We start from the raw sequence: 15,543 nt of genomic DNA, 5'->3' as shown, positions 1-15,543 counted from the left end.
GTATCACTTATTTTTAGTAAGCAGATCGCATTTCCCATAACTGTAATGGGAAATGTGATCCGACCAAAGTTACTAAAAATAAAATGTGAAAAAATACCGGGGAAAGCCCTGTGATAATAACGTCACCTGGATTTGGCGTTATCCAGGGTCTCCCCCGGTTCCCGGGCTCCTGCTCCACTATAACGGGCAGAGCAGAGCCCGGAGCCAGCCCCAGTAATCAGCTGTGTGGTCTAAACAGATCCGCGATCATGGGTGTGGGGCTTAGCACCAGGGGCGGGGCTTAGCGCCGGGGGTTGCAGCGACGGCCTGTCGGCGCATGTGCGGGGCACTTGTCTCGGTATTTTTTGCTGAAATACCGTGATAAGGCTCCAGAAGGGATTTGCAGAGACAGAGCTTTATCGCAAGCTCTGTCCCTGCAAGGGATTTGTAGTAAATCCCTGTGATATTGTCTGAATTTGCAATGCAAATTCAGTCGGTAATATCACACTACAACCTGCATTACAAATGCAGATTGTAGTAAATAGAGCCCCAAGAAACATACAGAAAACTGGAAAGAGACCCACAACAGAAGGTCACAAATAATTAGCCCAAACACTACAATTGAAGGCTTACAAATATGAATAATAATACAGAAACAATACAACTACAACAATATCATTAACCCCAAAACAGCGACATTTTATCAACAAAAACATAAAAAAAAACCCGTAAGAAGACCAATAATCTCGGGATTGGCTTACTAGTGTCAAACCTATCCAAATATCTGGATTTCTCTCTCTGGGACCTCAAGTAGTATGCAAACAAAAAAGGCATCTTAAAGATACAATACACATCCTTCTAATTCTGGCCACAATGGAATGGAAAGATAATTTCTATCTATGCACAAGTGATGTTAAATCACTTTATACATGCAGCAAACATTTGCCTGTGTCTACATTTTAATTCTCAACATTTTGACCCTGTTGTCATTTTAAACTTTACATTGAATGTCTAAATTATAACCATGTCTAAATTATGTAACTATCACCGTCTGGAATGTCTAAATTGTGACTGTCTTAGTAATATACCCAATGCATTTTCCATATACCTTAAAAAAAACGAATTAACAGAATAAACTGGACTGATGTGGGACCTTAGAGAATGAGGTGTTTCTATCAGAGCTACCAAAAGTCAATGCTGAAAATGATTTCTTCGTTATTTTGCATACAGAAACAGAACTTACGGTGTGTTCTAATCCATATGTTCCAGAATTAACTTTATGCAGATTCTTATTATGCAGAGCATGAGCCAGAGCATACACCGCCATGTACGCATAGTGGGGCTTTGAATCTGTAACGCCATGAAATGTTGAAGGAACACGACCTCTGCCAGTGCAGTTAACTCCAGAAAAGTTATATATGAGCTGATAAACAACATTTTTGAACATGTTTGGGGAAAGACAATGATACATCCAGAGCCAAATATCTTCCAGCATTGGATCGGTTGGTCGATTAGATGGGTTTACATTGTAAATAAAATGATTTATGTTGGGAAATTGTTTGGGAGGCAATATAAAAATTAAACTACAGTTTACAGACAGGTAGAATTTATATTCTGTATATTTCATATTAGTCCATGATTCATGGAGGATTAATGTGATATTTTCATTAATAGCTTCAGATTTTTCAAAAAATGCAATATAATGTATGGAGAAAAGACCACATATTACTATAACTCTGGCAGTTGATTTACTAATTTCCTGAATTTTCCTTATGTTAATATTTACATCAGTAGTCAATTTAATGGTGAAATCAATGCAGATCCCATGCTGGGTCATCATTGTACTCAGTTCTCGTAATTCCATGTCCCCACTACCATCACTTGGTGTAATGACTCCAACCCAGTTCCATCCAAAATGTAGCAGACACTTCACAATTGCTGCATAACGGCTCCGATCATCTGGGACAATCCGGTTGAAGGTTGGATACAATTGTCTGTTATTTAGGACAGGGTCAGTGGTTCCATAATTGATCTGAGGAAAGTCAATACAATCACTGGGTTTACACAGGTAGACAGGAACATTACCAGGAGACAATATTATCAAGAGTTCATTATTGCTCTTATTGTGCATTTGCTCATTTTACAAATTAGCCATGGACTGTAAACATATAAACTATAAATGATCTCATTATACATATGAAGAATATATGTGAACTGGTTAATGTTCAGTCATGCAGAAAAATATACTGGGCAGAATATTATTTCTAAGATTTATGCCAATATATTCACACTACCCCTAGAGGCAGTAAGGAATGGGTACAACGCACTTATCGTACAAGTATGGTATTCACACGTACCTCATGAGTTAGATGTCAAAACGAGTGAGTAGTTTTTTATTATGGATGGGGAGATCTAAGAGATGATGAACATTTTTATTTTGATTTTCATCGTTTACAAATAATTACTTTAAATTGGGTGTATGTATTAGTATAATCCTTGCATTAAAAAGTTGTATTAGAATAGAATAGAAAGGAGGAGGAAGTGAGATAGCAGGTAAAAAACAGGAATGGAGGAGGGGAAACAGAAATATAAACACATAAAATAAGACAAAAGAAAAACACGTCAAGTGGTGGAACAACATAATGATAGTAAATGGGATAAAAGCACAATTAAAAGAAATTCTGTTCATAAGAGACCCCATTGTAAGTGTAAAGAATATTCAAATGCCCTAATTGCTACAAGCCCAAGGACATGTGGGGCAGCAGCCCAAGGTGACCAAGTTGAAAAAAAATGGAGTGACTGTATTTTCTATAATACTTATATACGGGTTGAGTCTCCCATATCCAAAATGCTCAGGACCAGGGGTATTTTGGATATCGGAATATTCCGTATTTTGAAATATTTGCATAAAATAATGAAATATCTTGGGAATGGGACCCAAATCTAAACACAATGCATTTATGTTTTATATACACCTTATACACACAGCCTGCAGGTCATTTTATACAATATTTTTAATAATTTTGTGCATCAAAAAAAGTTTGTATACATACATGAAATTCATTTATGTTTCATATACACCTTATACACACAGCCTGAATATTTTCCGGTATATTTGGATATGGGAGACTCAACCTGTACCCCATCTGGTAGATAAACCATATTGCTGCTTTAATGCAGTCAAGGCAGAGTGGCAATTACAATTTTTCCAATTAAATGCAATTTTAAATTTTACTGCATTTATTATGGCCAAATTAGTTTTTGGGTGTATTTAGGGACTTCCACGTATATATCTAGGCAAATGAGAATAGGATGGTGACATTAGTGACCTGAGTAATAGGGTGGTGAAACCTGGTCCACATGGAGGTCAGCTTTAGAAAGGACCAAACATGTTGCACAGAGTGTACTCCATACCGCATCCCCGCCAGCAGAGTTCTGTAATGGAAAGGTAGATTTGTGTAATCTCTGTGGGACCATATAACAATGTAGCTATATTTTCCGAAAATGTTCACAATTATAGACTGATGATGCAGAAGATATTACCACTAATCTGGACCCAAATGTCTGCCCCAAGAGTCTTCCCTGTATCACGCTAATGCGCTAAATCATGAGATTATTATTATTATTATTTTCCTTTATTTATATGGCACGACAAGTGATCCGCAGCACCTTATATAGTACATAAAACTAATAAGTGAACAAGAAACAAGTAACTTCCAGTACATTACAATTCAGGACAAGGACACGATTTATATACATTGCTGCAATAGCGATTAAAGCACTCACAATAAGCAGCAAAGAGATGGCAGAGACGTGTTAGGTGCCCTAATGGGGAGTAAGGAGTAGAAGAAAATGTAAAGAGAAGCACATGAGGGAAGAGGTCCCTGCTCATGAGAGCTTACATTCTAATGGGGAGGGGCAGACAGACAGGTGTGACACAGAAGGGGAAGATAGGGAGGAAAGAGCATGAAGTGGGTTTTGGATGAGAGCTGGAAGGCCTTGATGAAGTAGGGGGTCTTGAGAGCCCGTTTGAAGATTTGTAGAGAGGTGGAGAGTATGATAGGGAGAGGGAGAGAGTTCCAAAGGTAGGGAGCAGCACAGGCAAAATTTTGGATGCGGTAGTAGGAGAAAATAATCAGTTGGCAAGAGAGGCGGCATGCATTTGTTGAGCAAAGTGGGCAGGCAGGAGTGTGAAGGCAGAGAAGGTTAGAAATGTATGTGGGAGAGGATTTGGTGAGGGCTTTGTAGGCGAGTGTAAGAACCTTGAATTGGCATCTGAAGGGGAAGTGGAGCCAGTGTAGGGTTTGAAGGGGAGGGGAAGCAGATTTAGAAAATTTGGAGAGGAAGATGAGCCGAGCAGCAGCATTGAGGACAGATTGTAGGTGAGAGACTAGGAGGCCAGCTAGAAGAAGGTTACAGTAGTCCAATCTGGAGATGACCAGGGAGTAGATGAGGGTTTTAGTGGCATCCTGGGTGAGGAACGGTCTAATCCTGGAGATATTTTTTAGGTGGAAACAATAGGACTGCGAGAGGTGCAGAATGAGTGGTTTAAGGGAGAGGGAGGAGTCTAGGATAGCTCCAAGACAGCGCACTTTGGGGCTAGAGGAGACAGTTGTGCCATCAATAGATAATGAAATTGTGGGAAGTGAGGTAGTGGAAAAGGGTGGGAAGATGATCAGCTCAGTCTTAGACATGTTACGTTTAAGAAAGCGCTGGGACGGGACTTCCGGTTGGCGGGCCACCCAGTGTGGCCGCATTTTACAGGAGCTCCGGACATCGCTTAGACCAGTTGCTTTAAAGTTGGGCTTTTACCCAAAGAATAACTGCCGGCTGTGTGTGGCAGCTGCAACTACACCTTGGTGAGGAATTTGATACTGATATCTGCTCTGGAGCCGCTTTCTTTGCACCAGAGTCGAGCCTGCTTAGTGTCATGCGCTTATGACCGCCTCGGCCACTTTGGGGTGTGAATGCGTGGAGTGAATGAGATTTTCTCCTGCTGTGACTATCCTTACTCACTCCTGCGAAATACTTATCTTTGGGGCATGTTATGTGTTTGGACTTTTCCATGCTGTGATCATGTCCCGTTACATTTGAATTGCTGAACTTACCTTCCGAGACGCTGCTTCTAAGGTTACTCCACGTGCTGACAGTCGAGGCTGTGGTGGTTCCTGTGCTTACATCCTCCATCTTCAGACAACAATGGGGAGCTTGACTTGGTCCCCTTTTCCTGCTGCTGCCTACCGCTGGTAGTTGCTGGTCATAGCTGGGCTCGTTTTGTGCACAAAGTCTGACCCTGCTGAAAAGTTAGCTAGTCTGCCTGTTGCCGTGTGACTCCCACTCCTGAAGTAGCTACCAGTGAATTAGTCTCTGTGCTCAGTGCCTGCTACTGCCCTGTATCCAGTCCGGTGGACCTCTTGATGCTGCTGCAATCAACTGGAGTCATCAGGAAGAAATATTTTCAGTCCTGCACCCAGTCCCTGCTGCCACTCTTTATCAAGATCAGTGGATCCTCGGTTGGCTGGTGCTTCCTCCCGTGAGCTATCCATCGGTTGCTCCTGCTATTTTGACATTGTTGTGACTGGGACTGCTACTTACCTTTGGCAGTGACTGAGTTCTAGCTGTATCATATGCTGGTGAAACTGGGAACAGTGACTGCTGCTTTGGGACTCTCGTGCTGCCTCCTTCATCCCCTTTAATCAGTACACCACGTTCTTGTCACCCACTTTTGGACTTCCACCTGGGCTGCACTGACTGTCTTTCCCTATGTCTGCACTTGCTGCCTTCTACTAAGTGGCTTTCACGGATGATGTTGGTCACAGAGCCAAAGTTGGATGGGACCTCAGTAAACACATGTCTGCCACTTGTCTATTATTTGTGTTCATGTCTGGCTGATTGTTATCTGCTGCACTCAGCACAAAACTGACCTGGACTGCTTGTTGGTACTGCAAGGTGCATGGACTGAAAATTCCTGAAAAGATCACTTACCTATGGTGGTTTTTCCTTATTGTGGTAACTGTCATTCTGTGTTCCATTATATTACATGCTTTGCTAATTTGCCATTTTAGTTTGAGGAATTTGTGTCTAAACATTTATGAGGTCCTGATGCCCTCTAGTGACACTTTGTATAATTGTTAGACAATATTTTGATATATTTCATCTCCTGTTATTTGTGTGTGTAACTTCTAAATCCCTATATAACACATTTCATAACAGATTGGTTTTTCAATCCCTTCCTCTCCTCCACAAGGTCTTTGGAATTTAATGTGTACTACACCAGATGTGATAATGCTTTCTGTTCACTCCTTGCCTATCATTGAGCTGGCAGAAGCCATTGCTCGTGTCCTTCTAACCCACATTGATAATTGGATGGAGAAACTAGATTTGAAACTAAATGCCGCTCTCTCTACAATTGAATCCTCAGCAAATTTTGTAGCTACAGTTGCTGATGGTCCTGGCAGTCTATGAGTCCTGGCCCCTCTCCCCCAGGAATTTTGTACTCAGCAGACCAAAATGCCTTCATCCCAGATTGCTGAGGTTGATATTCTCCATTCTCAACAAAACCAGACTACCTTTATCCTCATATTGACCCCTGGATCTCCTGTAAAGTCACAATTATCTCACACTATTGGTGTGGAATTATCTTCTGCCCGGGATGTAGCAGCTTACAGGCAGCTTTAACATTGTGAGAACGTTTTTTTGCCTGTGCCCTGATGGTCTACGAGTTGCGGACATTCCCTGGCTTGTAACAGCAAATTGTTTTGATAATTGGGATGAAACCAACTTTTCCATGGTTCTATTTTAAACTAGCTCACTCTCAATGACTCCTCATACTGGTTTTGTCCCCAAACACCCACGTAGGTTCTCCCTTGGCCGCCCACTAAAAATACAGGTTTTTGATATTGGTTAACTGCCATTTTCCTTACACCATTGTGATATCTTATGTGTTCGGTCTTAAGATTGCCGTCTAGGATTGTTTCCAGCCCCTAAATATTAGTCTTATGGAATAGTGTACTGCCACTAGTTATTTGACATTTATAATACCATACATCCATGGGAACTTCTTTACATTTCATGTTGTCTACTTATTTAAATTCTAGCATATTTTAATAGAAATAGATGTGCCTTTCCTATAGGTAACCTATGCTTTGCTTGGTTATTACACTGCTTTTTGTTACAGCAAGTTACTTAATAGCAACAATGGTTTCCTTTGTTTTGTCTTTTTTATTTCCTTCTTTGCTTAGAATTTTAATGTAATTTTACTGTTTGTTTGTTTTTACATCTTACTGTTTTGTTTCCCCTTATATTCAGTTTCTCCCATATTGTTTTTCTTTAACAACATTTTTATTTACAATATTATATCTGGGCTAATACTCCTTCACTGTAAAGTTTTACATTCTCCCTTCTGCCCGTAGTTCGGATTGTTAACATTACACTCAATTTTCCACTGCACTGTTTGATCATATCTGGTCCTCTCTGGTATCCAATCCTGAGATGCCCCATTTGTTTGGATAGGAAAATTAAGAAAATAGTTTGAGGCATAGACATGTTGATACTTTAATGTTAACCCTGTGGCTCTGGTTATTACCTGTTATACTTTTTTAAATTATCTTTTGTTTCCAGTGTCGCTTTTGTCCAGTATGAATGCACCTCTGTTTTTCTATATTATATTGTTTACATATCGCTTGTACTATCAACCTTATATTCAGGTCTGATATGTAATATAACTTGACTATTGTATCGATATGTCATGTTTCAATATAAAAAAAAAATAAGAAAGCGCTGGGACATCCATGAAGAGACAGCAGAGAGACAGTTGGAGATATGGGTAAGAAGCGAGGGGGAGAGCTCAGGGGTGGAAAGGTATATTTGAGTATCATCAGCGTAGAGATGATATTGGAGGTCAAAAGAGTTTATGAGTTCATCTAAAGAGGACGTATATATGGAGATAAGGAGAGGTACAAGAACAGAACCTTGGGGAACTCCTACTTTTAAAGGGGGAATGAGGAGTCATGAGAGGAGACAGAGAAGGAACAATAAGAGAGGTAGAAGGACAGCCAGGAAAGGGCAGTGCCACGTAAACCGAGAGAGTAAAGGATGTGCAGGAGGAGAGGGTGGTCTACAGTGTCAAATGCAGCAGAGAATTCAAGAAGAATGAGCAGAGAGTAGTGGCCCTTGGATTTGGCAGCAAGGTGGTCATTGTTGACTTTCATGAGGGCAGTTTCAGTGGAGTGGAGAGAATAGAAACCAGATTGAAATGAGTCAAGGAGGGAGTGGGAGGAAAGGAAGGTAGAAAGGCGGTTGTAAACAATACGCTCAAGGAGTTTGGAAGCAAAAGGGAGGAGAGAGGTTGGTTGGTAGTTGGAGAGTATGTTAGGATCAAGGGTAGGTTTTTTAAGAATGGGGGAGACATGGCCATGTTTGAATGCAGAAGGGACAGTGCCAGATAATAGGGAGAGATTGAGGAGGTGGGTAAGATGGGCACAGGCAGAAGGAGACAGGTAACAGAGGAGACGGGAATGGATAGGGTCAAAGGGGGAGGTGGAAGGAGGGGAGGACCAGATGAGGGTCGTAACTTTCTCTCCAGAAACAGGGGAGAAGGATGTCAGAGTTGGTGAGAAAGAAGGGAAGGGGTGGTCAGGGAATGGAGGGTCAGGAGTGCAGAGGGTCTGATGGGATATGATGTCCTCATGTATGGAGTCAATTTTAGATGTAAAGTAGGTGGTAAAGTCAAGGGCAGAGAGTGAGGAGGGGAGGCGAGGAGGGGAAGGACAGAGGAGGGAGTTGAAAGTGGCAAAGGGATGCCAGGGGTTTGAGGACTGGGAGGAGATGAGGTTCTTGAAATAAGTTTGTGTCACGAACCTGTCTAGTTTTCACCTTTTGCCTGTTGACTTACCACTGCCAACTGTCTCCATGGATCTGTATGTGTAATTTGCCTGGAGGACCTGTTCTGATCATACTGGCTGCAGCACTTCTCCCTGCATTCCTTCCACAGTGATGATTTCACCTGGTCTCTACTCTGTCTGTGAGCACTGCTAGTGTTGAGTGGAATCGCAGGTGTGGTTCTGATTCTCAGTGCTGCAGAGATGAGTACTCCCTCTAAATATTGTGCCTTCCACCACTCAGAATGCTACTGCCAGACCACCTGTACTTATCCACCAATTGCAGCCAGACCCAGGGTAAATATATCCTCCACTGATAGCATTCTAGGCCTGAACATCTCGTTACTTCCCGTGGTGTATGGTTCATGCTGTTTTTGTGTACAAGTGTATCCCTGGCTTCTGCTGACAGCAACCCCTGGTGCATTCAGAAAACCTGCAACAGTAATACCTGGCAATCCAGAAAACCTGCTACAGCAATACCTGGCAAGTTCCAAGTTCATCAGTTCAATCCACGTTATTCCAGTCCAGAATCAAGTTCCAAGTTCACCAGTTCAACTCAACAAGTCTTCCTGCCAGTCCCAGTCTGGCTCCTCCAAGTTCCTGTCATTCATCATCAAAGGCAATTTTCCCAGTCTGGCTCCTCCAAGTTCCTGTCATTCATCATCAAAGGCAGTTTTCACTGCTACATAAATTTTGCAATAGTGCCAACTACGTCATCTGTGGTTCCAGTCATGCCGGTCTCAGTTGAATCCCACTCATCACCTGAGACAGGTAACTCACAGACACCATTCGTGACAGTTTGTTTGGAGAGGGACAGGGCAGCACTGTAGGATGAGAGGAATGATTTCCTCCACTGATGCTCAGCAATTCTTGAAAACTTTTGCAGGTATCTGGTGCATTTGGAATGCCAGAGTTGTGGTGTGGATTTTTGAGGGTGAGTACTTATTGCCAGAGCAACAGAGTCAAGAGCAGAAGTAAGGAAGGCATTGTAGTGGGAAGTGGCTTGTTCAGAACAGGAGAGAGAAAGGATAAGTGAAAGAAGTGAGTCCAGCAGGGGGGAAAGAGCAGCAGTGTCAATAGCCTCAATATTACGCTTAGTAATGGTAGCTTTAGGAAGTAAGGGAGGGGAAGGAGAGAGGGATAAGTTAAAAGAGAGAAGGTGATGGTCAGAGAGGGGGAATGGGAAATTGGAGTAATCAGGAATATCACAAGCATGAGTGAAGACCAGGACAAGTAAGTGCCCACTCACATGGGAGGGTGATTAGGTCTATTGGGCTAGACCAAATGAAGAGGTGAGGGTAAGGAGTTTAGCGGCAGAGGATTCTGTGGGATTGTCAATAGGAATATTAAAATTGCCTAGGATAATGGAGGGAAGATCTGAGGAGATAGCTACTCTGAGGTTTACTGGTTGGAAGAGGCATATAGCATGAACCTCAAATGTGGGCAATGTAAGGGATGGTTTAGAGGGTATTATGTGGTAGGAATAACTGGTGGATAGAAGTACCCCAACACTACCACCATGACGACCCCCAGGCCGGGGGGTGTGGCAGAACGTGAGGCCCCCAGAGGATAGAGCAGCAGGAGAAGTGGTATCAGAGGGTGAGATCCAGGTTTCATTAATGTCTAGGAGATGTAGGGATTTGGAGATGAAAAGGTCATGGTTGGGGACCAGTTTATTACAGACTGAACTGGCATTCCAGAGAACACAGGATAGAGAGATAGCATTTGTGGGGGAGATGTGAATAAAATGTGAATAAGATTATCAGGGTTAACATAGAGTTAAGATTAATATGGGGGACCGATATGAATAGAGTTTAGTGATGGTGCGGGCACCTGAGCTAGAAAGGGAACCTGTAGGAGGTTGGCAGAGAGGGAGATGTGGATGGCAGTGGGGTGAAGTGACAGGGAGAGGAGTGTAGGAGGAGGGTTTGGTGGTGGGGTAGTATGACAGAGGGGGGTAGAACAGGAAGAAAGTGGAGTAATGGGAAAGGAGGGAAGAGTAGGCAGACAGAGGAGGGTGGAGAAGTGAAGGGGGAGGTGGAAGAGGCAAGGGGGAAAGGATAAAGGTGGAAATGGGGCAGAACTAAGGATTAGGTAGAGACTGATTGAAGGAGGGAGTTGAAGATAACCTTATCATGGTGTTGATAAGTAAACTAGAGGGATGAAAATTGGAAATGTAAATTAAATATGAATGCAAGAGATTTGTAGAAATGCAAGTGAAAGAACAGTGTTGGTAAATATGTATGCAGATTAAGAGACAAAGTGAATCAGTTCAGAATCAATTTGAACCCATAGTCTAGAACCACAGTGTCTGAGTATTGCATGTGTAAAGTGAGCACCATAATAGTAAAGCCTTAAAATGGGCACACGCAAGTCTCCTTCCTTCAATGGCTTATACAAAATACTCATCTTCAGTCTTGGGGGTAAATTTACCGAAGAGTTTGCTTGATTTTGTTTTTTGGGGGGGGAGATTTCTCATCAATTTTGCAAATCGAAGATTTACTTATTCAAAACTGACCGCATTTTAACCAAAAATCTTACTTTAGGACAACAATCGATGCATTTACAAAAACAATGGCAAACTCTACCAAACAATAGACCTCTCTGTGGCAGGTGAGTTTGGGAGAGGCACCACACAGATCAGTATGAAAAGCAATAAAATGTTTAAAAATATATATATATAAATGGTATGGGGTCTGCCCCTAAATTTATAACCAGCCCTGGACCTTTCTGGTCATGGAAAATTGGGGGAGATATTGGTGCAGGGTCCCCTCAATTTGCATTAACCAGCACCAGGCTGAACCAGATGGGGGCTTACACTATAGCAGTGAGATAGACTGTTGAGTATGTGCAAAATGTGTTTCTTGGAGTAGAACAACAGCTGCACATTGTCTCTTAAAAACTGTAGAAGCATGGTTCTTTTGTAAGGAGAATTTAGACCATTAAGATTCAATATATTCAGCCATAGTGGATAAAAAAATTAGAATACCAGAAAATTATCTACAGTACCAGATATGAGAGAGAATAAGGGAATTGAAGGATCAAGTAAGGAACGGGGAAAGGGGTACTGTAGTAAGGATGTCCCAACTTGAACTAAGGATTTTCAACATCATAAAGAGACATATCATACAGTATACAGTATATCACCCATAGAAAGGGGTAATCAACTGTGTCGTGAAGAAGGGCTCTGCAGCAGGGATAAAACTTCTAACAGTAATGACAAGTGGAACTAAAACATTAGAGTAGGTACAAATTACAGGGGCTCAAAGTGGGTCAATGGAGAAACTACAAAACATTGGCAATGAAACCTAGTTGAAAACCTTCAATAGTAGGTTAAATAGTTAAATAGTTTATTATTCAATAAAGCTGACTTTTCTTTCCACATAAGTAAGTCTCTGTGTCTTTATTTAATTATGGTTAAAGTGTTAAGATGTTTTACTCATGTTTGTGGGAGGAAGCACATATCAGACGATGGGGAGTTTATATTTTTTAAAAGTAAACTACTGTACCTGTAGGTGCTTAAATATATAATACACTAATAAACGTCTGAAATCATACTTAGTTTATATTTATTTATGGAGGCTTACAGTATGTATAGTCCCACATATATCACTTGGAATGGCGCTCTTTGGGCCTGATTCAGAGATGTACACTAACCCGATGGTTAGCGCACATCTCCGATGGTGGTAGGACTGTGCATGCGCAGGACGTGTACTGAGCATGTGCAGCCCTCTGACTGCAAGTCTGCTTGCAGTGTCTCCCGGCCACAGCCTGATTGACAGGTTGCTGTGTTTTGGAGGTGGAGCGGGGATGTTCCCTGGCAGCGTTCCTGGAAACAGAGGTGTGTTGCCCCCATTTTCCAGGAGGGAAAAGGGCAGAGTCTGTATGGGTGCACGCAGACTTTCTGGCCTCACAAGCAGCCAGGACCAGGCCAGGCTGTGGGAAGCTTTAGCTCCCGCAGCCTGGCCTAAGAAACATCGGCAATCATCAGTCGCAATTGTTCTGATGGTGATACCAGGCTGTGGCCTCAGTCGCAGAGCTGAGATCATGCAAATGCAGCAAGAAGGTGTGTGTGAGTGTGTGTGTATGTGTGTGTGTGTATGTGTGTGTATGTGTGTGTGTGTATGTTTGTGTATGTATGTGTGCGTGTGTCTATAAGTGTGTGCGATACCTCCTTCTGCATTCGCATTTTAAATGAACAGAATTGCACAGTCTCGTGTGTGCGCTTACAGGTATGTGCGGTTCTGCAATTCCTTCCAGGCCCTTTGTGTCCTTATATTTACCTCAAAATGATGAGAACAAAAGGAAACAATTAAAGGCTCCCATTTATTAACTAGTTTTATCGCCAAAACGAGTGATAAATGTCACTGTGTATGATAAATGTTGCTCCAGCCAATCAGCTCCCAACTGTCACTTTTATAACAGTTGACAGTTGGGAGCTGATTGGCTGGAGCACCATTTATCATGCACAGTGAAATGTATCACTCATTTTGGTGATAAAACTCGTTAATAAATGAGGCCCATAGAGTAGTATTTTAAAATGATTGGGACACCGATGATGATGATAAAATGATGAAGACACCATAAGCGACCCCCGCACTTTTGACACAGCCAGCAAACCTGCAGTAAAGACAACGCTGGCACCCCCGCATTGCCAGTACTCTTCACTGAGGACACTGCCAGCACTGCAGCCCTGCCATTCCATGTGCTGAGGACACCATCAGCAAACCCTGCACTGCTGACACAGGCAGCAAACCTGCACTGAAGAGACTGCTGGCACCCCCGCTCTGCTGACACCACCTGTACCCTGCACTGAGGACACTGCCAGCACCACAGCACTGCCATTCCATGTACTGAAGACACTGTCAGCAACCTCTGCACTGCCAACACAGCCAGCAAACGTGCACTGAAGACACCGCTGGCACTGCCAACATCACCGGTACCCTTCACTGAGGACACTGCCTGCACTGCAGCACTGCCATCCAATGTGCTGAGGACACTGTCAGGAACCCACGCACTGCCGACACAGCCAGCAAACCTGCACTAAAGACACTGCTGGCACCTCACTCTGCTGACACTTCCACCCCCACACTGCCAACACTGCTGGTACCCTTCACTGAGGACACCGCACTGCAGCCCTGCCATTCCATGTACTGAGGACACCATCAGCAACCCCCACACTGCTGACACAGCCAGCAAACCTGCACTAAAGACACCACTGGTGCTGCCGAAATCGCCGGTACCTTTCACTGAGGAAACTGCCAGCTCCACAGCACTGCCATCCCATGTACTGAGGACACCGTCAGCAACCCCCACACTGCCGACACAGCCAGCAAACCTGCACTAAAGACACCACTCTTACTGCCGACATTGTCGGTACCCTTCACTGAGGACACTGCCAGCACCGCAGCACCACCATGCCATGGACTGAGGATACCGTCAGCAACCCCCGCACTGCCGACACAGCCAGCAAACCTGCACTAAAGACACTGCTGGCACCCCACTCTGCTGACACTGCCTGTACCCTGCACTGAAGACACTACCAGCACCACAGATGGCAACTCCTTCCACTCTTGCATTGAGGATACCGCCAGCACCTCGCACTGCTGACACTGCTGTCACAGTAAGTGCACTATTAGTGTATCCAACCCACACTGTATAACACACTGTATCTGTGTTGGAACTTGGAAGCTGAACTGCCACATGTTAGTGCCGCCCACTGTGTCGCTTAGCTTAGTCAGACAGCTAGCTGGATGCAACCTTTTGGCCTTAACTAAATGAAAAAAATAATATTGTGAGGTGGTGAAAATTGATTGGAAATGACTGGAAATTAGTGTTATTGAGGTTAATAATACTGTAGAAACAAAAACAAGCCCATTTTATGTGACTTTAGCTGTTTTTATGATATTTTAAAAACCAGATCCAGATCCAAAACCAAAACCGAAAAACAAAACACCAAGGAAAAAAGATCCAAAACCATATCCAGATCCATATCCAAGGGAGATCCATGCGAAAAATCAAAACACAGGGGGTCGGCGCACATCTCTAATGAAAACGGGATTTGTTGTCTGTGGAAAATGTGCAGCCTTTACATATGAATTCCTCCTCCCTCGCCCTCTGTGTTGATACAAGCAATGGGTTAATCTGAAAAAGGACATGAACATACTGTAAATTACTGATGGCCAGTTATTGAATTATACTGTATGTCTAGAACCAGTACTGTACATGATATATGGAGCCATATTTACAAGCATTATTTTCTATGTTTATCTAAAATGTGATTTTATGGCTCATTATTTGAAATATGGAGCCATATTTTAAAGGGGGAAATTTCTACACTAAGAAATCACTACACATACATGCCGTCCTCACTGACTCAGATCCCCACGTAGTATACATGGTGTTCACAGGCTCTAGATGATATATGATTTTATTCCAAAAAGTTTTATTGTTATTACAATAATATTGATATTATTATATTATTGAATTATATAAATTTATTTTTGGAGCAAAAAAAAATGTTATACACTGAGAATCAAACCCAAACTATTATGCCTGTTTGCTGTGAAGTGCATTAACATTACCACTACACCACAATAGTCTTAGCTCTTACATACAGATGCAGGGCATTTTGTAAGTCTATCTGTCACTGCAACAGGAGGCACCTTACTGTACAGGATCTTCC

At 42.7% G+C, this 15,543-nt stretch overlaps 1 protein-coding gene across 1 annotated transcript in view; it reads right to left on the bottom strand.

The window, feature by feature from the left end:
- Window positions 1-15,543, bottom strand: part of LOC148477427 (vomeronasal type-2 receptor 26-like) — a 44,364-nt gene that overhangs the window by 19,406 nt on the left and 9,415 nt on the right. Inside the window, exon 3 of the mRNA XM_088456769.1 lies at window positions 1,223-2,011. Coding sequence (XP_088312895.1) covers window positions 1,223-2,011 — 789 coding nt within the window. The remainder of the gene's footprint in view (window positions 1-1,222; window positions 2,012-15,543) is intronic.

This window comes from Taudactylus pleione, unplaced genomic scaffold, assembly GCF_031769625.1.
Source record: "Taudactylus pleione unplaced genomic scaffold, aTauple2 ptg000715l, whole genome shotgun sequence".
NCBI classification, from domain to species: Eukaryota; Metazoa; Chordata; class Amphibia; order Anura; family Myobatrachidae; genus Taudactylus; species Taudactylus pleione.
Note: the sequence above shows the minus strand (reverse complement) of the source record. Positions and strands in the feature narration are given on the sequence as shown.